General features: G+C 39.4%; 3 protein-coding genes across 3 annotated transcripts; all 3 read left to right on the forward strand.

Moving 5' to 3' along the window:
- Positions 1–1,578: 1,578 nt before the first annotated feature.
- On the forward strand, positions 1,579–8,705 carry HBE1 (hemoglobin subunit epsilon 1). Its single transcript, XM_072795361.1, has 4 exons — positions 1,579–1,752; positions 6,863–7,288; positions 7,412–7,634; positions 8,459–8,705. Exons 2-4 carry the CDS (start codon positions 7,197–7,199, stop codon positions 8,585–8,587), a joined length of 444 nt encoding a protein of 147 aa, XP_072651462.1. The 5' UTR covers positions 1,579–1,752; positions 6,863–7,196; the 3' UTR covers positions 8,588–8,705.
- Positions 8,706–17,332: 8,627 nt separating this feature from the next.
- On the forward strand, positions 17,333–18,729 carry LOC140615495 (hemoglobin subunit epsilon-2). The gene is made up of 3 exons (XM_072795362.1): positions 17,333–17,424; positions 17,536–17,758; positions 18,601–18,729. The coding sequence occupies exons 1-3, from the start codon at positions 17,333–17,335 to the stop codon at positions 18,727–18,729; spliced, it is 444 nt and encodes a 147-aa protein (XP_072651463.1).
- Positions 18,730–22,955: 4,226 nt separating this feature from the next.
- On the forward strand, positions 22,956–24,472 carry LOC140614911 (hemoglobin subunit beta). Its single transcript, XM_072794334.1, has 3 exons — positions 22,956–23,170; positions 23,290–23,512; positions 24,217–24,472. Exons 1-3 carry the CDS (start codon positions 23,079–23,081, stop codon positions 24,343–24,345), a joined length of 444 nt encoding a protein of 147 aa, XP_072650435.1. The 5' UTR covers positions 22,956–23,078; the 3' UTR covers positions 24,346–24,472.
- Positions 24,473–26,201: the final 1,729 nt, after the last annotated feature.

Consider the following 26,201-nt stretch of genomic DNA (forward strand, 5'->3'; position numbering starts at 1 on the left):
AGAGCAGAGTCTTAGTTTCCTCTTGTAAAAATGTGGCAGAACTGGATGGCTAAGAATTTTTTCAGCCCTCACCTTTCTAAGATCCCACACACTGAACACCTACTTTGCCAAATCTTGTAGACATGGACTGAAGTGTGGGTATGAAAGAGGAAGGCATGAGACAGAGGAAAAGGAAATGATTACTCACCATCTTGGGGGAGTCTAGATATTCAAGTGACCAAGAGCCAGTGCTCTTAGAGGGTACATGCTCACCTGTTGGGTTGGGTCCAACTGCAAATGCCCCGTGGGACCCCTCAAATTTAAGGACACATTTCAATTCAGTCTTGGTGCTGCTACTCTCATTGGGAAAATGTAATAAATTCCAAGTCCAATAGGGAAGAAACATTCCTTGAAGAAAACCAACAGGATTTCCATGTGCTGGTAACTGTCAAAGACTACAAAGAGGTGAAATCCATGATGCAGTGCCTGGAGAGAGAAAAATCAGGATGTTACAGGATCAAAGAGGTATCCAATGGAATGACATTGAAGTGGGCTTCTATAGGAGTTGGTAGTGGCAAAAAGATGTTTCAGAAATGTGTACTGAATGTGTCAGACACAATTGGGAAAAAAATTTAAATGGGAGACAGAGTAATTCAACTGACCCATCAAGAATTTTCAGATAAACATTTGATTAATTTCTGACATTGAGCTTCTTGAAGTCCCAAGCTGTGTTGGTTCTGGATTTCCAGGGACCATTACTGGCTCTAGTACATACGTGGCATAGTTGTTGGTCTTTTTTGGTGAATGAGTGACTCCTTGTCAGTCTTGTTGGCTCTGGTAGGAGCACATAAAGAAGATTTAGTTATGCTATGTTAAAATTTCCTTCTTGACTCAAGTACAGAAGTAGAGTTAGAGTGACATGACACATGTCTAATATATGTGCAGACATGAAGAAAGAAAATCTACCTAAAGAATGTTTATAGAGACAGTAAAACACAGTGAGTGAGTTATTTGTGTAATAACTGAGAAAAGGACTGGAATATGAGTCATTTCAATAAAATTCATGGAAAAAAGGACAGAAAAAATTGGGATATGGAATTAGAGAGACTAGCTTGGGTTGAGAGACATGCTTAAAAGGGTACTATTGGACTGAACCTTAAAGTTAATGAAAGAATCAGAGAATTGTTCATTCCTCATAATACGAATAAGGAGATACAACTCGATGGTTGGGGCAAAGGGTTAAGGAGTAAGGCATTCTTGGTTTGTATTCTTGGGAAAATTTAAAATTCACCATTTTTTATCATACATGACGTGGGAATAGTGATTATACTTAGATCATCTGTTTGTTCTGTTGGCAATGGAATGTCACATATAAATTATCTAAAAATGCCTGAAACAGGGGCACATAAGTGGCTTAGTTGATTAAGCCTCAGACTTTTGGTTTTAGTATATGTGCTGCTGAAGTGAGCACATAGACTCTTGATTGTGACACAAGTCATGATCTTAGGGTTGTGAGATTGAGCCCTGCATCAGGCTCTGTGCTCAGTATTCTTTCTCACTCTCCCTTCACCCCTCCCTCCTACTCATGCATATTCTCTCGCTCTCTCTCTCTCTCAAATAAATAAGTAAATCTTAAAAACAATGCCTGAAGCAGACCACATACTGAAGAAATGACCACTATCATCATTATTATTGTTCTCATCATTGGTCTGTGCCAGACAGTACATTAGGAGATACGGATGTGAAGAGAAATAACGTAGGACCAGAAACTCTGTATCCCCTTATGGTATTCAAGTAAGAGGCTGCAGATGGATCAGGAGCTAACATGATAAGACATTTTCATTCCACACCAAGATGTTTCAGTATTACCCTATAGGTAAAGAGTAAAGGACATGAGGATTAGAAATTTGATGCCAAAGTATAAGATCACATCTGTGGGAATGGGAGATAATTTGGGTTGCAAAATGTGAGTTGAACAAGTCATTCATTTATTCATTCAGCAAACATATCCCAAGTGCTGCTCTATAACAGGTTCTATGTTAGACTCTAGTTTACCAATGTGAATAAGTGTAGATGAAGCAATGTCACTGGGCTCAAGTAATTCATCTTTTCCAGTGGGGGTGGGTAGTCATTCAGATAAACAGATGACTTTTACTGCAAAATAACAGCTGTTGTGATGGAGAAGTGGGCATGGAAGCAACACATTCTGCCAATATTAATTAACCAAAGTTATACATAAATGAGTGTTGATCTGGGACTTTGTTTTTCTCACTTCTGCATTCTTAGCACTTTTGCAGTGTTGAATGAATGGTCAAACACCCATAAAACTAGAAGTACAGAGAATATAGACACATACACACTTGTGTATGCATACAAAGCAAAGCAATCAGTGGAGCAGTGCTGGAAGTAGGAAGGCCAGCTAGAGCTAGTCAGACCCCAGCAGGTAGGATCTCCATCAGGTTCTTGATTTCCAGGATATAGCCCATTCATAGGTTGAGATAGGCTCTTGAAGGCTTATTCTGGCCAAAATAAAAGACACACAGACGAAAATAGAAACCATGGTGCTTATTACTCTTCATTGAGATTTACAACTGGAATACTCATGTCTATTGGACAATAGACTCATGTCTATTGAACAATAAATCCTTTCCCTACATCAATCAGGTAAAAGGAGAAGGAACGAATTATGTGAAGGAAGGCAGCTGGAGGCAGTTATGCCAAGTAACCCTCTTGCCAATGGGATAAGATATGGCACATTCATCCATGGGCATGGCAAGGCTAACCATGGCATGAACATAAATATTATGTAAGGTTCAGAACATCTCTAGACTCTAAGCTAACAAAAGAGATCTTTTATTTTCTATTCTTTCCTTATGGGTCAACTCTAATGATTGGCATCCTTTTCTTTATACATATCAGAACATTTCATAAGACTATAAGTAAGTCATTTCTGGCCTGGAAGTCATTCTGTCTCTTTCAGGTAACTATGAGTTTCTCTTTTTTGTCACTAAAGTTATCTTTTAGTCTCAGGTGAATTTAAAGAATGTAATTTATTCCCCTAGTTTCCTAGGCCTTGAACATTTCCAGTCACTGTGGCATTTATATTCTTACAATACTCACATATTTGTGACCACACACACACACACACACACACAATATTTATCAGGCATTTCTGAGTAGTTAACCTTGAAGGACCTTCAAACACAAGCCCATGATCTCTTGTATTTATTGACTTGTGTAGGAACTAAGGATGGGATCTTTGAAGGCAGTTAAGAGAAGCACTCTGGTCTCACTGTCTTTAGGTAGTTCCCTCCCTTGCCACAAGTCTGTGTAGTGCTGAGCTCTTATCTGTGCCCACAGTTTCTGACCCCACCCAACTATCACCAGCCCAAGTCTCTAGAGGAGAAAAACACTGAATCTGCCTACCTCTGTTGATTAGAAACAAAACAAAATGAAATAAAAGCTCCCCAGATCCCAGAAGGCAAATGAATTAACAAACCAGAAGAAGAAGAGAATGAGGAAGAAGTAGAAAGAGAACAGAGAGGAGAGAGGAAAGAGGGATGGAGTGAGGAGGAGAAAGAAAAATAAAACCAAAACCAAAACCAAAATCAGTCAAACAGGGAAAGATAAAGATTGGTGACCATAGGGCCTGAATAGGCTGGAGTACAGGGAAGTGTTACATTGGCTTGTTGGTCTAGGAATCTAAGAGAAATTCTGTTCCCTCACAGATGCTTCAAACTCAGTAAGATAAGGGTTGTGGGAACTTGGTTTTAGAAAGAATCCTCTGGGGGCTAGAATTAGTAAAGGTTACAAGGGGTTTCAGGGAGGAGCAATCACTAGCTGCCGCCACTAGGTCTATAAAACAAAGTGTCTTAGTTTCTCATAATTCCTCAGGGTGGATGATTTTGTTAATGGATAGGGACCAACTATAACCATTACTGCTTCCACTTAAACTCTGCACACTTACCAAGCCTCAAATCTATCCTTTTTCAGAGAGATGTAATTTTTTTTATTCAGGAAACATGCCATGCTATAACTTCAGTACTGAATACCCAAAGTGCTAAAGATAGCATACCTAGGTTAAAAAAAAAAAAATCATTAAATGTTTTGTAGAATTCAAAAGTCACCAAGTCAAAGACTTCCCAATCTTCTAGTAGCAGACATGGAATCTTAGTATAAAATGGGGTCTTCTCTATCACTTCTCTGTATAAGATTCTAAGCCCTATACCTAGAAGAGCTCTACCTGAATCAACTCTAAGTAGATATCCAAATATCGGGTTTATGCATGCTTCAGAGGTACTTGCTTAAGCAAAGTTTATAAATCACCATACATGGCTTAGGTCTTGAGTCAGAGCCATGGGATATGGCCCAATAACCCATGGTAGTGCAGTAAACTGAGGGGCAGAAAGATTAGAAAACACTAGAAAATCTAATAATTGTGTCATTCCTTCAGAGTATTTTTTTATTTTTTTTTCTTAGCTCAAAGAATACATTGGGCAATATTATTTACAATAAATGGGAAAAAAACAGGAATTATCTGTTTTTGAAAATAAATCACAAAATAAATGAAGGTAATTTCCCTTAAGGTGAAAAAGCATCAAGGAAAGCAGGAAAATAGAGCTTTATTTCAGAGGAAATGGGAAATTTATGACTGTCTAAATTGCCAGATTCAACTTTTAACCTTCCAGGTCTATCATGTAGAAATGTGTGTAATAACTGGCTGGTTCTGGCTCTCCATTTCCTCTCCCTCTTGCTTAATTAACATTCACACATATGTTCAGCTATGCCTTAGGCACAGTGATCTCAGAGGCCAGTCAAACCACAGCTCCATGTTGTAGCTGCCAGCTGGGAGAAATCACCCTGAGAATAAAACCCCACTCTGGTTGACTCACCTACAACCTTCGTGAGAGATGGTGCTAGGGCAGCATGGGACTTAGAAAGCAGTCATGTTGCCTGACACCAAAGTGGTCTATTCTCTCATTCCTTTGATAAACAGAAAACGTTTACTGGCTTCCTGCATGGCAGCCACAAGGGTCTCCTGCTACTTACTCATAGTAACCAATTTATTTTAGGCTAATCCAACACCTCATAGAAGCTTTTACAATATCATCTATTTCTCTTATGAGAATATAAACTCAGATACATAATGAAAGCATACTGATAGCCTCTCTAATAAAGAGCTTTGTATACCTTCAGTGGTTTATAAACCTTGTCTATGATTTCCCATTTTTGAGATTAAAGATTAAAAAAGAACTCACTTGTGGTGAAGAATAATTTTTGAAGTAACTTTTCTCAGATAATACTATGAAAAACATGTAATGGGGCTAAAGACTTAGTTTACCTATCAACAGTATAACATTTAATTCACACTGATAGCACCTAAAGATATAATAGTTGACTCAGGATCTATACATATCATAAATTAACTACAAAGATTCAAGAAAATATTTTATTTCCCCTTGCTGAAGAGAGGTATCTTAAATTTCTTAAAATCCTTCACAGACCTTACAAAGGTACAAATGCTACAGAATACCGAGAATCTGGAATTATTATTAGCTCATCGAATTTTGGAATTTCCTTTTAAAATTTTTTTAAATTTAAATGCCTTTGACATAACATTTTTTTATTTTATTATTTTTTAATTTTATATTTCATAAATATTCTTGTTTACCTTTTCTAATGATTTAATCTTTCTTATCTATCTGGATAATCATGTCCAGAAGATTATCCAGATTATCTCTAAACTTTGGATTTTACATTCAGGAAAGGGAGACAAAAATGATATTTCATAGGAGAAATAAGTAAAATACTTCAAAATGAGCATCTGAGATAATTTAGCTTGAATCAACATGCCTTAGGGGCAGTAAAAGACTACACTCAACCAACCTGAATGACTTCAGAATCAGAATCTATAGCCTTGTACTGAACTACAGATATGCTATCTTTCAACCCTTTAATATATATAGTTTAGCCCAGGGAGGTTTTCCTGACCTCCTTAGGAGGGGAAAAGTTAACAAACACTGTAAAAGTCATAGTCCAGGAACACTGTTCCAGTAAAGACTAAAACTTAATTATACAATTATAAAATGCTTCTCCTCCAGCATTCCCTACCCCCACACCACAGGACTCCAGACTGTTGGACTCCAGACTCTGCTGCTATTACAGCAGATTGCAACTGAAAAAGTTGCAAGGTGCAGACTCTATTTCATGCTGAATTTTCAGGAAAACCCAAAGACAAGAGTGGCATCAAGAAACAAACCCAAACAAACAAGCAAGCAAAAGAATACTCAAGGCATTTGAAGCCTCAGGCACCTATGGCTGCAGCAAACATTAAAAATATTCCAACCTCGAGCTTAATTAACCTACCCATTCATCTATTTCTGAGTTTGATCTCAAGTCCTAGTTTTAAATAGTTGGAGACTCCTCAGCTGTCTCACTGATTAAAGAAGTATAAGTGGAGCAGAAAATCAAGACGAGAACTTGGGAAAATTTTCCCCAAAGTGACCAGTTTCCATCACAGAGAAATGGACAGAGAGAGGGTTCCAGGGAAGCACAGGAAGTAAATTTATCTTATCTATCTTCTTTATGAAATTACCCTCAGATGTTGTACTTTGGGATTGAAGTCTTAGTCCTATTGTGGATCCCTTGTTACTCTGTTTAGCTTCTTGAAGTAACTACATGTGTGTTTTGTCTCCTTTGGGAAATTAAGAACCTGAGGCTTGGTTATAATGCACTCCTCAAGTGAGTGAAAACTGGCTGAGATTCTATGTCAGCAACTGTTCTTTTTTTTTTTTTTCATGACTCTGTTCTTGTCTCTATCACCATCTTTAATCCAAATATTGAAACTGTTCTGACTACAACTCTTTCCTTATCTTGGGCTTAGCTCCTTTCTGCAGGTCTTTCTTGGAGAAGAAGAAAGGGAGAGATGGATGTCATTTTGGAGGATCATGTTTAGGACAGAGGAACCAACAAAGGAAGCCTGTCTCAGGAACCAACACACATTATCACAAGTTCAGTGGACATGCTTCACTGCTGACCCTTCCCTGATCTGACTCCACCCCCGAGGGACACAGTTTAACCTTGACCAATGACTTTAAAGGACTAGGAGGAACAAGGGGCCAGAAGGTCAGCAGTAAAGAATAAAAGGTGACAGTTTCCAGCAGCAGCACATACCTGCTTCTATCTCTGATCGCCTGTAAGCTCTCAGACCTGACATCATGGTGCATTTTAGTGCCGAGGAGAAGGCTGCTATCACCAGCCTGTGGGGCAAAGTGAATGTGGAAGATGCTGGAGGCGAGGCCCTGGGCAGGTAGGCACTGGCTTTCAAGGCATGAGAAAGGGTGGTGAATATGAACCTGGCCAATTGACCAGGAAATTCCTCAAGATTTTTGCAAGTCTCTGATTTTCCATCTTCTGTGGTTCTGTCACATAGGCTCCTGGTTGTTTACCCCTGGACCCAGAGATTCTTTGACAACTTTGGCAACCTTTCCTCTGCTTCTGCCATAATGGGTAACCCCAAGGTCAAGGCCCATGGCAAGAAAGTGCTGACTTCCTTTGGAGATGCTGTTAAGAACATGGACAATCTCAAGGGCACCTTTGCTAAGCTTAGTGAGCTGCACTGTGACAAGCTGCACGTGGATCCCGAGAACTTCAGGGTGAGCTCAGGAAATGCTCATGTGCTCTTTTATTACTTTTCACTCTGGGGTAATAATGGAATTTGAGTCTTTGGAAAAGCTAACAGAAATTTCAGAAATTATGGGTCGAACTTGGTGTTAGAAGGACAGATCTCTAGTGGGCATAACCAGGACCACTTGGTTCAGGACTAGTTATAGAAGGGCTAGTAGCAGCCAAAATTTGCTTAAATCTTTTTAAGAACTTTTGTCAGAACTGGATATGTTCATCATAGAGAATGTTAGACTTGTTCAAGGAGGAATAGGATTTGGTGTTTGGTAGATAAAGGCCTTTCTCAAGGAAGGGGAAATGTCTTATTTTATGTGGTTTCGATGACTAAAGTTTAGAGAGAGATTTGGGGGGGAAATTTTAGACAGACTGTCTCAAAGTAATATACAAGTTCTTTAGAATATATTAAATTACCTGTCAGTATTTTTACCGAGTGGAGTTTTGTTCTTGCACTGATTGGAGACTTAAATAAGCTCTCTCTGGGGACCCCTGCAGCCCTAAGATCCCATTATTACAGGAATTAGCCAATTGGTACATAAGAGAGGGGAGGAGAGATGCAAATAAAAATGGTGGCCTGGTAGAGAGGATGGGAATATGGGGAGGCAGGGAGTTAAATGGAAAGCTCACACTCATTGAATTTAAGGACTAGCTTATTTGGGCTTTTGCAGGCATACCTCCTGGAGCAGTTTAAGAATGTAGAATTGGTAGGAAGTAGAGGTCTGAGCTATTTTTTCTGCAATTCTTTTTGAGAACTTCTACTCAACATGCCTATTTGTCATTTTTGTCTTTCACCTAACAGCTCCTGGGCAATGTACTGGTGATCATCCTGGCTTCTCATTTTGGCAAGGAATTCACCCCCGATGTGCAGGCCGCTTGGCAGAAACTGGTGGCTGGTGTTGCCACTGCTCTGGCCCACAAATACCACTGAGTCCTCTTTCTAGTTCAGCAGTACCCTTCTGTGTCCCCAGTGTCCTCCTCCTGCATATGGGGACTTAGGTTTAGCTTTGAGAGCACAACTTCTGTTTAATAAAGTTCATTCTAATCAGTAATCGGAAATTAATATTGTGTCTTCTCCATTTTTTACTCTTGTGTTAAAGGAGAAAAGTTTCATTGACTGAGGGTTAGGAGACATGGGAAGAAACAAGAGTTCCTTTGGAAAGATAGACATTATGGGAGGATTCTAGAGGATCTGGGTGGATGCCAGGAGGGGGAAGAAATTTTCTGGGAAAGGCTTAATCAATTGGGTAGGGATTTACAGGGCAGGATGGCAAAAATGTACTGTAGAGGGGAAAAAAGGAGGTGCTAAGCAGTGCCTCTGAAAAAACAAGCTAGATTTGTGGTACATGTCAGACTTCAGCTTTAAAACCTTTTCAGGGATCTAAGGTCAATTTGCTTTAATGTACATATTGAATCAGCTAACTTATCATATATCTTGTGAGGCTCAATGGGTTCAATCTCATGACCCTGAGATCAGGACCAGAGCTGAACCCAAAAGTCAGATGCTTAACCAGCTGAGCCACCCAGGAGCGCCTCAGACTTTTAATAGATGAAGAAAAGACTAATTATTGTCTATAGGCAATATAAGCCATGTAAGCAAAATAATGTCATGATGAACAGGATATTCTTGGAATATTAAGAATACAGAGGTTTAGAGATGATGTCATTACCAGGATGAAAATCCATAATGACTTCTCATTCTCTACTACTGAAGACAAGTCCTAAGTTTTTTTAGTTTATGCTTCCTGTGGCAACATTTCCTGCCTATCCCCATCCTTACCTTTACAAGTCACCTGCACCAGCCCATTATTCATACTTCCAGTGTACCAAGGGTTTGTTGTATCTCCCTCAGAGTTTTGGATTCCCTATTCCTCAGCTTTCAGACATTTTATCCCACCATCTCCCCATGGCAAATTCCTTCTTTTCATTCTCACTCCAGCTCAAATACTACCTTCCCAAAAGGGACTGATTTTGATGTAATCATTTCCCTCTCACATTAAGTCCAGATATTAATTTCTTCATAGCAAATGATAGTAACTGAAATTATTTTGTATATTTGTTTAATTATTCACTTTTAATATCTTCCACATCCATGTTATCATTGTTAAGAAGAGAGTTTTCTCCTCTGCCTCACTTATCTTAAATCTCTAGTACTTAGAACAATTATTCAACAAATAGATTTTTTTAACAAATAAATTTTAAGTAAGTGTCTCAGAACACATGAGATTGAGTGTTTGAAAAACCCACAGATGGTTTCCGTAATGAAATAACTTTAGGCAAGGATTTAGGCAATGTCAGAAGCAATGACTTGGGGAAAAGGGAAGGATAAACAGCTATAGATTGGGAGAAATCAATTAGCCTTTGGAAGATACTGCCATGAAAGTGCAAGAGGAAACCATGAGTTACAGAGGACCATTGGATAACTATATGGGTTTCTGGAAGAGTGGGGATGTTGTCTATAGACATGAGGGGTCATAAAAAATCCATTAATCTGAGGAGGAATAGTTAAGACTTTCTTACTCCTTAAAGTCTTCAGAGACTTAGAAATTTGCCTCTGAATCATTTTCCAATGAATCATTCTCCAATCCAAGGCCAGATTCTACAAACTGAACCCAAAGGATCATCAAATATGATCAAAGGTCTATATACTCATATATATACTGTATATATATACTATATACTATAATATATAGTATATATATACTATATATACTCTATATACACACTCATCTTATAGACTTCCTATTTTACAGACTAAAAGCTGGCTCTGTAACTTATACCTCTTTACCAGTCCATGTGTGTTCTCAAATTGAGACAAGTGACAAATCATTATGCCTATAACTTGAAAGTTACTACTGATATCATAACAAGTATCATCTTCCTGGACTTTTAGTCATTCTCATCTATGAACAGGTATAGGCTTTACATGAGGTCATGAAGACTAAAAAGATTTCACCTATTCTAATTTCAGGCAACCTGAGAAGTTAGAGCCTAAACTAATTTGTAGATAGAGGTATCCTGAAATAAAATGGCCACAGAGGCAAATAATCAAGCCAGGTTTCCAAAGCTTCAAGCATCACAATTTAGGAAGTCTCAATCTTTGGCTGTGCTCAAGTTTGTGTCTTCTCTTCCTTCATTTCACTGATCTCTCATCTTAAAAATAATCTCCTTAGTTTTGCTTCAAATTCTTATTCCTCTTTCACATTAAGTCTTCACCATTTCCCTAAGGACAGATAACAGCCTCTCGACAATATCAAGTTGAATGGATTAATTCTCAAATGGCAGAAATTTAGCTTTAATGTATTGGATTGAGTTCTTTAAATTTTATTTTACTTATTTATTTTTAAAGATTTTACTCTATTCATGAGAGACACACAGAGAGAGGCAGAAATATAGGCAGAGGGAGAAGCAGGCTCCCTAATGGGAGCCTGATAGGCAACTCCATCCTAGGGCCCTGGGATCACAACTTGATTTGAAGGCAGACACTCAACTGCTGAGCCACCCAGGTGCCTTGAGCTCTTTAAATTTTAGAGTATCCTGTAAGTAACACGGAGGGGAATTCTTAATATTATTTTTTTAAGGAGTGACTTCAGGGAAAAACAAACAAGCCCATTTCCTAGAGCCCTACATGCAGGAGTAATAGACTCTGAGAGAAAAAATAGAGTGAATGGCAACATCTTCATGTCATTATGGTCTCTGCTCAAATAGTGTCCCTTTAAAGAGATCATTGTTAATATAATTGTGTCCCACTTAAATCAAGGTATGAATTTTCCTGATAACAAATGATGTATGAAATGATTCATAGCAAATAATATAAAAAATGATTTTGCTGATTAATTTACTCTTTCTGTGTATCTCCCCTTTGTAGAATATAGTTCCAAGAAAGCACTTTTCCTCTCTAAATTGTTTATCTTAAATCACTAATACATAGAAGAATTAATGGTGCATAGAAGCTCAATGTATTCATTAAAAGGATATTTGAGAACACTCAATGGGGCTTTTGTGAAGAACCAGCTTCATGGATAAGAATTTAAGGAATGTCAGAAGGAATGACACAGGGGGCACCTGGCTGGCTCAATTTGCGGATCATGTGACTCTTGATCTCAGGGTTATGAGTTTGAATCCCACGTAGGGTAAAAAAAATAAAATCTTTTAAAACAACAATGAAAAATAAATAAACAGCGACGCAGGAAGGATGGGAGAGTAGAACAGCAGACAAAGAGAAATCAGCAAGCCTTGGAGAAAAGTTGCCCTAAAAGCAGATTGAGAAGCAGTCATTACAAATGTTGAATTCACTGTCTGTGTTTCTGGGGGTATGGGGAGGTTGTTTACAGACATGAGGGATCACAGAAGTCCATCAACCTGAAAGAGAGTTATGAAGAATCACATTCACTTATTAAGGCTTTCAGAGGTTTGGACACCAGTCTTTGAGCCAAGCTTGTAAGAGAGGCTCTGCACTGAATACATCAGATGTAGTCTGTCTACACTCAACCCACAAAGCTTCATTCCTGAAGACACTCTCATAAGAGTTTACATTAGGCTCTGTGCCCTATACACTTACTCCAACAGAAATGCTCCCATCTCCAATTTAAGAATTCACAAATGTTTGCTTACAACTCTAAAATACCTATTGAATTATTGATAAATTTCATTTTCCTGGCCTTTAAACTTTTCCTAAGCTTGAATTTCAGACAATCTGTTATGTTAGGAGAAAAATAATTTGAAGATAGAGATTCCCTTGAATTAAGTTCACGGGTAACTTCTTGATCTGCATTTTCATTCAATCAGCAGGTCTCCAGTTTCAGGGACAAATAATCAAGCCAGATTTATGAAGCTTCAAGACTCCTGATCAGATTACCATCTGAGATCATGCATCTCTTTCAGAGAAAAAAAAAATTAGTATGAACTCTGACTCTGTCCCATTGGAAACGTGTCCTGTAAAAAAACTGTAGTGAATTAGAGATAAAGTAATCTAAAGTGCAGTGATGCTATAGCAATGACTATGAGGACTATTAGTCAAAGAATAAAGAATCTTTGCCCATTTTGAGTTGCTTTATAACACATGAGATAAAGCAAAAAAGTGCTTCCTGATGTAAATTCTTGGACTAAGACCAGCTGAAAAGTGGACCCAGCATTTATCAGCATTGGCTCTTTCAAGTCAGCACTACCTGCCAATGAACCATCTACCATTGTTTTCACTGAGATGGAAGAGCAGCAAACCAGAACCCTGGGCTCCTGGCCAGAACACACATGTACAGTGGGAAATAAAATCTCTGAACTTTCCAGATTTTTGCCCATGCTTCAACTTTAATCTAAGGACGTATCTAGGGATCATGACAAGAATTGTAGGGAAGACTGGCAAGGAGTACTGAAATTTTCTACTGTGGGGTGAAGAAAGAGTAGCTAAAAGAAAAAGTGAATAGAGAAATTTTGCACAATTGAGTTGAACACGGAATAGCACATATTCAGTCAGGGTGGGGGGTGCACTCTAAGATGCTGCCACAGATGTAAGTTACTGTAAACCTTTTCTGTGCCTAAATACCATAACAATATTTTGAGTCTAGTTTTAATCAATAGCCATGGAATGAGAGGAAGTAAGGGGATAGTAACTCAGGCACAACGATTAACAGGTCACACATTGTAGCAGTAGGAAATACCTATTTTTGACACATCTGTCATTACCAGTAAGCTCCCAAACCAGACACCATAGTTCACTATATACCTGAGGAGAAGGACATCATTGCAAGCCTGTGGGGCAATGTATGTGTATGTATGTGTATGTATTTGTGTGTGTGTGTGTGTGTATGTGTGTGTGTGTAATCTCCCCATTCAATTTTTGTATGAAGTAAAGATTTTGGCAAGAAAATAAAACACAATAGGTAATGAAAGGAATGTGTGACTGGGATATACACTTGGGGAGAACATACACTTGGGGGCTCTTTACGTTAAAGCTGAAGACACGAGTGGGTTCTGATGAGAGAGGATTGGTGTCATGGGACTAGAGTTCCTCCAAACCAGAGTGTTATATGGGCCTGAGTGAAGACACTGGTGAAGACCAAGGGTCTGGATGGAGGTTGAGTACCAGCGTGGGGATTCTTTGGAGGAAAATTAACCCCAGTCTTAAAAGGACAAGTTCCAGGCAAGGGCTGTAGTTACATTCTCCTGATAAGAGGGAAGTGTTTTCTAAAAGCAGCTCGTTTGTCACAAGCCCTTGTGAGAATAGATTAGGGATGGGAGGGGTCGGGGGTATGAGCTGGGGATGACTCTTCTTGAAATCAACTCAAAAGAATTGGCCTTGAGCTTTACAGAAGAACTTTGTGGTTTAAGAGGTCAGAGCCACTGGGGAATGGTACATTGATTGATTACATGCCATCAGGGTAGATCATGCCCAGAGGGCAGATTTGCTACCATGTTTCAGAGCAGGGAGGTCCCTGTAAAGTGCTCAGAGAGGTGGGGATTTAGGTGGAAAGATGAACCAGAATAGTCTGAGAAGGAGGCTCAGTGTAGCAGAGGAGCTCTGCAAGATCAAAAAAAGAAAGGAAAAAAATTGCATGGAGCAGTTGGGGAGGATAGATCACAGGAACATTTGTTCGGCTGGAAGTTAATTCCGGGTTATAAACAAGGCTGTAATGTGATAAACAGAACAGTTAGAAAGTTAACTTGGCTGTAGGTGCTGAGTAGATAAGTGATCATGCTGATGCCCGGTTTACAAATCTCTAATGGTTTCCCATTAGAGAAATAGAAATACTCATCTACCCTCATGTGCCCAAACAGTGAAGCCTGGGGCCAATCTCTTGAACTCCGCTCCCTCCCACTCTTCCCTTAACATCTCTCTCTCTCTCTCTCTCTCAGACCTTGTAATGCCTTTCCCTAAATGAAATGTCAAGTTTGGTTTTTCTTTCTTTTAATTTTTTTATAATAAATTTATTTTTTATTGGTGTTCAATTTGCCAACATACAGGATAACACCCAGTGCTCATCCCGTCAAGTGCCCCCTCAGTGCCTGTCACCCACTCACCCCCACCCCCCGCCCTCCTCCCCTTCCACCACCCCTAGTTCATTTCCCAGAGTTAGGAGTCTTCATGTTCTGTCTCCCTTTCTGATATTTCCCACACACTTCTTCTCCTTTCCCTTCTATTCCCTTTCACTATTATTTCTATTCCCCAAATGAATGAGAACATATAATGTTTGTCCTTCTCCGATTGACTTATTTCACTCAGCATAATACCTTCCAGTCCCATCCGCGTTGAAGCAAATGGTGGGTATTTGTGGTTTTTCTTTCTTTCTTCTTCCCTTTCTCTCCAGGCTCTGAGTTTGGCACCTGTCCTTCCCTGCTTCTGGGAACTTGTTTCTCCAATGACATCTGCCTGGTTCTATCTTGTCATTAAGGTCTCACTTCAAATGTAACTTCCTTCAGGACCTCTATCCTTATTTTTTCTTGTGACCGTTTGCTACCATGTCATCAGGTGCATTTTCTTGTCATATAACACCCACCTGTATTCCTCTTCTTCATTGATTTGTTTATTTTTTTAAAAGATTGTATTTATTTATTCATGAGAGACAGAGAGAGAGAGAGAGAGAGAAGCAGAGACACAGGCAGAGGGAGAAGCAGGCTCCATGCAGAGCGCCCGATGCGGGAATCGACCCCTGGACTCCGGGATCACACCCTGAGCCAAAGGCAGATGCCCAACCGCTGAGCCACCCAGGCACCACTGATTTGTATAATTATTAGTGTTAGTTTTCTCTGCCCCCTGAAATGTGAGCATGATGATGCACTGTTTTGTTTTTCCAAGATTCCCAGATTTTAGAACAATGCATGTCATGATGGGCATCAGTAGATATTTACCTTTTAAATATGTGATGAATGACTGTAAAACTGTTAGATGACTGTGAGATGATCTAACATTGATGTGATAAGCTTCCAGATAACACTGGGAACAGTGAGCATGGAATCAAGTGGAAGTGTGGGACAGCTATGAAGGAAAGAAATCAAAAAGTCTTGGAAAGTAATTGTTTTGAGAAAGTGAGAGAAGAATGAGTTAAAGGTAATTCTAGAATCACTATCTTGTTTGTGGGGAAGATGGGAAGCTGTTAACTAACATTCAGAGTTGTAAATGTCCCTGAGCTGCAGTGTGCACACACCCGAGGAAATGAGCACCAGGACCATCAGAGAGCATGGACCCTGAACCATTCCCTCAGACTATGCCCACTGCTGAGCGGAGATGGGATTCCTGGCTTTGATCAACCTTTCCTTGCTTTTCTTTCATTTCATTGACTTATTCTTCTGAAGAAATCTTTTTGGGATGGATTCACACTTTTTTCTTTATATCTCTGTACCAAAGTGTTTCACGTCAACATAGCCTGGGATTGAGAGCTCACAGAAAATCAAGTCTGTGCTGGTAACCTAGCTTCTGGTACCTAAGCAATTCTTATCCACTTTTAAATGTAAAATTTTTCCAAGATAAATTGATAAAAGTTATGGCTATACCAAATAGACAAAGGATTTCTTTTCCAATAGCAGAAATTCAACACTAATATATTGAGTTGAGCTCTTTACATTTTAGGGTTCCTTTGTAAATATACATGGAAATCTTGAACTGTAAATTTTGTGTGTGTGTGTGTGATTGGTCCTAGGGAGAAACAAATAAACTAGCTTCCTAGAGCTCAAAATGTGGGAGCAATAAACTCTGAGAGAAAAATAAAATAGCCATTTCCTCTCTCCAGAAGTGTGACTTGTCTTGATCTATAAATACTTGTTGGAGATGCATGAGACCAAAGTACCTTAGGATATAAGGACAGTAGTGTTGGAATACTGTCAGTGAAGATTGTCTGTGCCTCATTAGATATTAAGAATATTTAAGAACAAGAAGGGAGTTTGGGTACAACAAATGCCAGAGACAACTGCCTTAATTGGCAGCTATTGCCACAGCATCTAATATTCTTTCCATTAAATATGTAATTTTTCCCAATACTCAATTGTGAGTTTCTGAAACAAATGAGTGGATACCTGGTATTGGCCAGAGACACTGCCATGTAATCAGGGTGAAAAAAATGTACTTAAGCAAGTATATTTATTTTAATAAAACTCAACAATGATTGAGTAATAGTTCTCTAAGTTACTCAGCTTTTACCTATCCTGTTTCTGAGCTGATGCTAGATTACTTTATATATTTCTTTTTACAAGAACTATAAAATTATGAGCTTCATCTAAGTTTTAGAAAAACTGGTGACCAAGAAAAACTATGGCTTCTTTTATACCCAAGGTGAACAACAGAATAATACTTTGTAAACACCTGACACAATGCCCAACAGATTTCTAATTCTTACCTCTCTTAATTCTAGTTATGCCTCATGATCAGACTACAAGGTCACCTCAGGAATAATGGGGTGGGGAGCTTGAGATATGAAATGCATAGTAGATGGTGGAGAAAGGACGGTAGAATCCCCCTGATAGAGCCACCCAACGCTATCAGAGACCCAAATGTCCATCCTGCTGACCCTCCCTTGTCCAAACCCCACCCCTGGTGGTGACAACCCACTCTTGACCAATGGTCTCATTTCACTGGGAGAAGCAAGGGCCCTGAAACTAGAAATGAGGAATAAAAGGCCACGCAGAGAAGTGGCAGTACAGACTTGTTTCTGGCACTTTAGTGATCACCAGCAAGTTCCCAGACACCATGGTGCATTTTACTGCTGAGGAGAAGGCTGCTGTTATTAGCCTGTGGGCCAGGGTGAATGTGGAGTTGGTTGGAGGCGAGGTCCTGGGAAGGTAGGCACTGGAGGGGGGCAAAAAGGCAGAAAATATTCCTGAAAGGTGTTTGGTCAGGTTTCCTACATACTCTGACTTCCCATCTGGTCTGTGACTGTGATCATCCCATAGGCTCCTGGTTGTTTATCCATGGACCCAGAGGTTCTTTGACAATTTTGGCAATTTGTCCTCTGAGTCTGCAATAATGGGCAACCCCAAGGTCAAGGCCCATGGCAAGAAGGTGCTGACTTCCTTTGGAAATGCTATTAAACATATGGATGACCTCAAGGACACCTTTGCTGAGCTAAGTGAACTGCACTGTGACAAGCTGCATGTGGATCCGGAGAACTTCAAGGTGAGTTCTGGGCATGCCTGTGCTTTGTTCTTTCATCCTAGGTATTTGTACTGTGGATATGTTAGGAAAAACAGGTACCTAAATCTGATCCTATAAAGGCATTTTTTTTGGGATGTTGTATCCCAAGGAAGGGCTTGATTTTGGTAGTTAGGTTGGCCCAAAGGTCATAGGTAGGACTCAATAGGGTAATTACTATGACCAGCGAAGGCCACTGGCCATCTTACATTTCTGAAAAGATACATATGTGAAGAACACTGGCTAAAATGGAGTTAAATGGCTTTGGTCAGGAGAATACAATTAGAGGAAGGACATCTTAACTGATAATTTTCTCTAAAAATGATGAATACATCTCTGCATGATTCTTGAATTTAAAACCAGGACTAAGCAAGACAAAATAAGAGCAATCTTTTCAATGAACGATTGTGACCCCCCCTCTTTATTAGTGATGAAATTCTCTTATATACGTGGCACAAGATTCTTTGTCATGTGAATGTCCAAACAATTTGAATGAATGTATTATCTAGGGACATAGATTATACATATTAAGGCCCCTTGCAGTCCTACATTCCTACTTTTAAAGAAGTCAGAGTCTCTAGAAAAGAGAAGCCATCCATGGCAATGTTCTGGGGTCAGAAGTTGGCAGGCCAAATGAGAGGATAGAACGTAATGGAGTGTACAGGGCTGGGGGTCATATTGATGCCAATGTCCAGCATATTAAACTTTTGTGGGAGCCCAGCATTGGAAGTTCCTCCATCTCTTATTAGGAAGAAAATAGATGCAGCCAGCTTGAGACTTTCCGTTCACTAGGTACTATTTTCTTTTTACCTCTCCTCTCTCCCCAGCTTCTAGGCAACATGATATTGATTGTCTTGGCAACTCACTTCAGCAAGGAGTTTACTCCCCAAACACAGGCTGCGTGGCAGAAGCTGACAACTGCTGTGGCTAATGCTCTGGCACACAAGTACCACTAGGTGCTGGTCCAATTATGTCGGTATTGCCAGAGTCCATCTCCTGAAGACAGGCACAGTGCCTTGCCTAGATGATAAAAATAAAATAAAAATTGTGCTCTGTAATGAAAATCCTTGTCTTCTCTCTCTGTCTGTACCTTTTATGTTGATTCAGCTAAAAGAAAGCACTCCTACAGGAAAGGGGGTTACTGGAGATAAGGAGTTTGGGAGGATAGAGAAGAGACTCCTAAGATTCTGCAGGATAAGAGTGGGTTCAAGGGGCAGTTACTTCTAGGAAGACAAAGTAGACTCTTGAGTTGAATAGTGTCTCTAGAATAAGGGAATGAATGGACATATTCTTGTGAAATTCAAGAAGATTGTTGAGAGTGAGTAGGGGCATGTTAAAACCCCAAGTAGGGGGCCTGTCTTGGCTGCTATTTGTATAATCTCAGAGCTTTTTGGTGCTGTATTTAGTTTCTATTTGATATAAGAAACATGTTACTGTATGTTGTCTGATTGAATTTAAATTAAAAAATACGGGCAGCCTGGGTGGCTCAGTGGTTTAGCACTGCCTTTGGCCCAGGGCGTAATCCTGGAGACCGGGGATCGAGTCCCGCATCGGGCTCCCTGCATGGAGCCTGCTTCTCCCTCTGCCTGTGTCTCTGCCTCTCTCTCTCTCTCTCTCTCTCTCTCTGTGTGTGTGTGTCTCTCATGAATAAATAAATAAAATCTTTAAAAAATAAAAATTAAAAAATAAAAATAAAAAATACAAGAAACACATTTTTATCATCTGTAATAGAATGAAGATGGGGCTTTCCAGAGACTCAGGCAAGGACCATGCTCTAAACTTTCCCAAGTGTCTTCAGTGGTATTAACGGAGGAACTATCCCTAAGGCATAGGAACTAACTGCCTTGGTTTGAGTCTGTACCTCATCTGCTATTTCTGTGACCTGGAACATATTTCCAATTCCATTAAGCTTTCAGTGGATATAAAAATTCATTTATGTGGGAAAATGACAAATTTAGGCATTAGCATGCCAGGTCTAAGTGATTTAATTTCTCTTAATTAGTTCAGTGCAAGGGTATAAAATTAAGGACATTGCTGCCCAGAAAAGCAGGAAAAGAGCTATTGTTATAAGCAAAGTACCAGTGAAATCTCTTGCACACAAGAGTAACATAATGAATAGGGAATTTTAGGGAAACTGATCCACATACAGGCAAGGCAGAGTCTAACTTGGATCTAGGCACAGGAATGTGCTGTGATAATAATTAGGGCAAAGGACTGAATTTCACAGAAGCAATGAAACTAAGAACCCCTCAGGTAAGGGACCATTATAGTCAAGATACTGCAGGGCTTGGAATGAAGTGCAGTAGAGAGTGGAGAAGTCACCAATGATAGCCAGGTTCCCTACCTGGTGAATGGAAAGAGAAAAGACTATTCTTAGGAAAGAAAATGCTGAGAAGTCTCTTGTCTGGAGCTGGCAATTGATCACAGTCACTTTTGTGACCATCACCTCAAATTCTTGTACCCAAGTCCCTGGCATAGATGTGAAAAGCCAGGGCTTTGGGATTAGCAGAAAAAGATCAAATTATAGCCCCATCACCTTGAAAAGTTTGGTTAATGTTTTTCAGAATGAATTCCCTTGTTTGTAAAATGGAATAAAAATTCCTACCCCACAAATATGTTCTGAGGGTTTAAGGACATTGCTGTAAAGTGCTTTGCCCTTCATTACTGAGAAGGTTGTGGTAGCAGTTTATACGATTCACTATGATCTGTTCCTCTGTGCCTTGTTCCACTGTGTATTCTCAACATGACTGTTTTCTTTATGGGTTCCTGACCCACATATCTATTTATTTAATGTTCCATATTGGATTGCTTAAGAGTGCATCAAATACAGCATGTCCAAGACAATTCCAACTGTTTTCTAATCTATTTCTGCTAATTTAGCCCTCTTTCTGCCCTATCTAGGGACTAATGCATCACACATTGCTCAAGGCTGAAAACAGAGATGGCATTTTTGCTCACCCTTCCAATTATAATATCATCTTAATTATTTGTTTCCCCTTTATCCTACCCCTTAAATCCATTTATATATGGAAACCCGAATAATATTTTAATTTTTTTTATTTTTATTTATGATAGTAACAGAGAGAGAGAGAGGCAGAGACACAGGCAGAGGGAAAAGCAGGCTCCATGCACCGGGAGCCCGATGTGGGATTCGATCCCGGGTCTCCAGGATCGTGCCCTGGGCCAAAGGCAGGCGCCAAACTGCTGCGCCACCCAGGGATCCCCCGAATAATATTTTAAAAATACAAATGAGATCATGCCACCCACATCCTTAAAGTTTTTAATAGTTTTTTTTGTTTGTTTGTTTGTTTGTTTGTTTTTTGGCTTTAAGGTTGAAAACAGATAATCTGTAAAATGGCCTAAAGATCATTCATGGCTCCTCTGTACCTTCCAATCATTCATTCTTGTGATCTGAAATATAGTTACATTATCCTGCTTTTTTGCATATAAATCATATACATTTAATCATTGTCCCTGGTTACTTTTATTTAGAGGACAAGAGAGAATGGGCACCCCCACATGAGTGGCCATAGAGTATTGGGAGAGAAGGAGAGAGAATTCCAAGCAGGCTCCATACTCAGTGTGGAGTTTGTCATAAGGCTCAATTTTACAACCCTGAGATAATGACCTGAGCAAAAACCAAGAGATAGACACTTAAACGACTGAGTCATTCAGGCTTAATTGACATTATGTTGTAAAAAATACTCTGTATTTCTGCAAGTGAAATTGATTATTTTCATTATTGTGTAACATTTCATTCTTTTTCTATATCATGTTTTATCTATTTCACTGAGTGAGCGGGGGATCCCTGGGTGGCGCAGTGGTTTAGTGCCTGCCTTTGGCCCAGGGCGCGATCCTGGAGACCCGGGATCGAATCCCACATCGGGCTCCCGGTGCATGGAGCCTGCTTCTCCCTCTGCCTGTGTCTCTGCCTCTCTCTCTCTCTCTCTCTCTGTGACTATCATAAATTAAAAAAAAATTATTTCACTGAGTGAGGAACATTTAAGTTGCTAGCAGTTTGAGATCCTCATGTATATTGATGTTACAGACTTTGGATTCACACAAGCATGCATTTCTGCATTTCTGGAAGAATAATTGCTAGCTCATAGGTTTTGCATATATTCTGCTTTAGTTGCTACTATCAAATATTTTCTAAAGCAGTTATGCCATTTTACAATGTCACCAGCAGAGACTGAGAGTTTGTTGAGATGTATATCCTTGCTAAATTTTGAAATTACCTACCTCTTTCATCTTCTTTATATTTTTTGCCTTCTGACTTCTATCCCATTCTATTCTCTTCCTTTCTGATACTCCCTCCAAACTTCATTCCTTCCTTCTAGTTGTGCTAAAGGGTATGTATCTGTAAGTCAATGCAGTATTATTTTGAATTCAGAAGAGATGAAAATTCCCTTTGAATCTTCATTTTTAGATTTAACTCTACTTTTTTCCCTAAGGACACACCCATGGGAATTTCTACAACTGCATGTTCCCAGAAACCCTATCAGACTTGATCTAGTTGAATGAGGTCAATCTTCATTGCAATTCCTCTGCATTTTTTCTTTAATAATATCACAGTTTTAAATAATCATGTTATAGGTTTCTGATATTTTCTTCTTTATCGTTCATTAAATTGTTTCCATTAAAATCCATGCTTCCTAGATCTATTTCAGTAGCTGGTAGAGAAACAATATTCATTAGTTTTCACTCTTTTAATTAACATTTATTTCAGTGACAGAATGAAAAGAAAGTTTTGCTACTAAAAGTATTTACCCAAAGAAGAAGAAAGCAAATTGAAAGTACAGCAAAGTATTTATTCATTCTAACTACTTATAACTATCTCTAGAGACCAAAAGAAGTACCACATAGAGTCAACTTGATAGCATTTCTGTTTACTAGGCCTTAGTTTTCTTATCTATGAAGTGAAATAACTGGAGGAGTTAAACAAGAGATATACTCCATTATATCAGACTACAGAATTTGCACAAAAATGAGAGTGGGAGTATACTTATGGAAGCCACTGCTGAAGGGGATGAGGTGAGGAGAGGAAACAGGGATTCTGAGTCAAGAAACATAACACCTAGAACGCCACTCTCAGGACAATTGAGGGGAACTGAGGAATTGGGTTGCAAACTAGATCATAGGGTATGGTATAAACCAATAAGATTCGGCTAAGCTCTGGGCCAATCTGCTTGCAGCAGCAGAGAGGGCAAGATCAGGGCTGGGCATAAAAGGAAGAACAGGGCCAGCTGCTGCTTACATTTGCTTCTGAAACAACCGTGTTCACTAGCAACCACAAACAGACACCATGGTGCATCTGACTGCTGAAGAGAAGAGTCTTGTCTCCGGCCTGTGGGGCAAGGTGAATGTGGACGAAGTTGGCGGTGAGGCCCTGGGCAGGTTGGTATCCATGTGGCAAGGCAGGCTTTTGGAGAAAACATGAGAGCTGGGCAGATGGAGTTAACTCAGTCCCTTGGGTTCTGACGGGCACAGCCCTCTGTGCTGTTTTCACTCCTCAGGCTGCTGATTGTCTACCCCTGGACTCAGAGGTTCTTTGACTCCTTTGGGGACCTGTCCACTCCTGATGCTGTTATGAGCAATGCTAAAGTGAAGGCCCATGGCAAGAAGGTGCTGAACTCCTTTAGTGATGGCCTGAAAAACCTGGACAACCTCAAGGGCACCTTTGCTAAGCTCAGTGAGCTTCACTGTGACAAGCTGCACGTGGATCCCGAGAACTTCAAGGTGAGTCTAGGATATGTTCCATTTTTTTTTTCTTTTCACTTTCTAGTCTCTCACCTGATTCATTTACCTACCTGTTCTCCCTCCACCTTCCTTTGTACTTCAGCATATATCATCTTGAATACCTTTCAAAGTTTATGTAATTTCATACATTTCCTTTCTCACGGCCTTTTCTTTTTCATCAAGTTATTTATTTAACTTCTTGTCTTCTTCCCCTGACTAGTTTTTTTTCCCTACTCGATATGCAAATTATGCGTGTCTACTCTCATCTACTTCTCCACTCGGAAACATCTTTCTGTCTCTCCAAATGGGGATTGGAAGGGCACCTCAAGGAGTTGTCAATCTAGAGGCTACAAATCATTTCAAAATTAAAGGATAATTGGATTTTTATAGAGACAAGACTCAATGGAAAGGAAAGGAATTGAATATCTGAGAATAGTGAAGTAGGACACCCACAGGTGCTAAAAGACAGCCCAGCATCATACTAATTAATCAATTAACTATTAAATTATATATATATACATATATAATGAAAATATACAGTGTACATACGCATATATTTGCTCATTTATGCTGATGGAGAAAACCTGAAAATCAGTTTGGGCTGAAGTGTGGGGAAAAAAAAAATCATTGGCTCAGTTTCTCAGAAGCCGAGTTTGATTTCTCTCTTAATTGTGTATGCATGTCTCTCTATGTCTTCCCCACAGCTCCTGGGCAACGTGCTTGTGTGTGTGCTGGCTCACCACTTTGGCAAAGAATTCACCCCTCAGGTGCAGGCTGCCTATCAGAAGGTGGTGGCTGGTGTGGCCAATGCCCTGGCTCACAAGTACCATTGAGATCCTGGCCTGTTTCCTGGTGACCACTGGAAGACCCTGTCTCCCTAAATTCTTTCTTCTGAACTGGGGGAAATAATGTCCACCATCAAGGGTATGGCTTCTGCCTAATAAAGAACCTTCAGCTCAACTTTCTGATTCATTTCACTTATTTTATTTTATATTTTATTTTATTATTATTTTTTACTTTATTTGTCTAGGGGTGTGGGAAATACTTGAGAGTCTACAGATAGGAAGCACTTGTTTCTTATTCAAAGAGGTCAAGGGAGATGAGAAAAGGAAGTAGGGGCCTACATTGTCACTAGTGGAAAACACTTCTCCCTCCAAAACATAGGCACGGTCAAGAAGATTTTATATAGAGAATGCTGGCATTATAGGGGCTCTGTGGAAGACTTCCAACTTAAGGCACAGCCCTCAGGCTAATGCTTTTACTTATTTCCAACAATTAGTTAAAAAACAGGATGCTCGATTAGAGACATAATGAATGATCAAGATACTGTTCTGTTTCCTTTTTCCCTACTTCCCTTGCCTGCAGTGTAGCTAGTTTACCATACCATGCTCTATCCGTTGTTCCTGCTCTAAGGAAAAATCTCCCTCTTTTACTTGTCCCAACATGGCATAAATAATTCCTCCTCCCACTCTCCCATTTCAGTCAAACTGCATCTCTGCTTATCCCTTGTGATGCCTTTGCACACTGGCCTCATTGTGCTTTCCAATATTGGCTATGAAAATCATTCCAAACCCTTCCCCTCTCCCTATTTTCCACATTTCTTCTTGTCTGTCACACTCACACTCTTTGCTGAATAAACATTTCTGTCTATTTTGGACACTACCATGTGACTACTGTGCCTTGCTAAGTTCCTTCATAGGTAGGAATTGAATATTTATTAAATAAAGTAGTCCATGAATAAATAAATGAATGAATGATTATTCCCTATCTTAGGACTGTTGGAAGTAGAGGACAATCTGAACAAGGAACCATTGCAGAGAATCCTTTGGTGTTGATGCCCTAGTATACAATGAGGAAGCACAGAGGAAAGGAAAACACTGCTCAGACATTTACTTTCTGTTCAGAGCCTACTGGACATTTGGCCTTATGAACTAATGCTTTATGTATTTGTAAAAAGGGCATAGACTGAAGCCAAGACTCTATCCCTAGAGAGGCACAGTTTCAAAGTTAACTTGGGAAATCAACACCACGACCTACTTATCATGTCAACAAAAGCTAATTCTGGATGAGGATCTGAGCCAAACAGAGGAAATATTTGTGTAGTGATTATAGACTGAGACATTAAATGTTCTGTAACAATTAGCACATAGTTCAGTAAACTTATGACTAGATTGGCTGTATTGCTTTTCATACTGAAATATGACTTTAAAAAAGTGTATGTACATCATTTCTGTGAGTTCTGCTCCTTTGGAGTATTTTTACTTTATTTAATTTTATTAACTTGAATTACAGTTTTGAAAGGATGCTAAATTGATGTAACCCAGAGATTGTGTGTCTTGGAAAGAAGAGTGAAAACTAACTGTGCCTAACCCAGGAAAATATGGAATATTTTGTAGAAATGCCTTAATGAACAGAATTTGAAACTGAACACTGCTATATGTACAAGTGTTCCAATTGAGTACCATTTCTGAAACAAATAATATTACATATCTTTGGATGACTGTCATGAATCACTTGATCCTCATTCTCTTAATTATACTCAGACTAGGTCCATCCTAAATTCAAAACATCAAGAAGTTTGCAAACTTGACAAACTGGAGAAAAGAAAAAAAAACCTTTCTGTCTCTTGGGAGCTCAGGGTGTTTGTGCATATGTGTATGTACACATGCACATGTGTGTATGTGTGTGC

The sequence above is a fragment of the Canis lupus genome, chromosome 23 (genome assembly GCF_048164855.1).
Source record: "Canis lupus baileyi chromosome 23, mCanLup2.hap1, whole genome shotgun sequence".
NCBI classification, from domain to species: Eukaryota; Metazoa; Chordata; class Mammalia; order Carnivora; family Canidae; genus Canis; species Canis lupus.

Bases quoted from the DNA above. Each gene is read 5' to 3' on its own strand.
- HBE1 (XM_072795361.1), top strand. From the start codon at position 7,197: ATGGTGCATTTTAGTGCCGAGGAGAAGGCTGCTATCACCAGCCTGTGG. The intron at 7,289-7,411 runs GTAGGCACTGGC...TCTGTCACATAG, and splicing joins GGAGGCGAGGCCCTGGGCAG to GCTCCTGGTTGTTTACCCCT. The intron at 7,635-8,458 runs GTGAGCTCAGGA...TTCACCTAACAG, and splicing joins TGGATCCCGAGAACTTCAGG to CTCCTGGGCAATGTACTGGT.
- LOC140615495 (XM_072795362.1), top strand. From the start codon at position 17,333: ATGGTGCATTTTACTGCTGAGGAGAAGGCTGCTGTTATTAGCCTGTGG. The intron at 17,425-17,535 runs GTAGGCACTGGA...ATCATCCCATAG, and splicing joins GGAGGCGAGGTCCTGGGAAG to GCTCCTGGTTGTTTATCCAT. The intron at 17,759-18,600 runs GTGAGTTCTGGG...CTCTCTCCCCAG, and splicing joins TGGATCCGGAGAACTTCAAG to CTTCTAGGCAACATGATATT.
- LOC140614911 (XM_072794334.1), top strand. From the start codon at position 23,079: ATGGTGCATCTGACTGCTGAAGAGAAGAGTCTTGTCTCCGGCCTGTGG. The intron at 23,171-23,289 runs GTTGGTATCCAT...TTCACTCCTCAG, and splicing joins GGCGGTGAGGCCCTGGGCAG to GCTGCTGATTGTCTACCCCT. The intron at 23,513-24,216 runs GTGAGTCTAGGA...TCTTCCCCACAG, and splicing joins TGGATCCCGAGAACTTCAAG to CTCCTGGGCAACGTGCTTGT.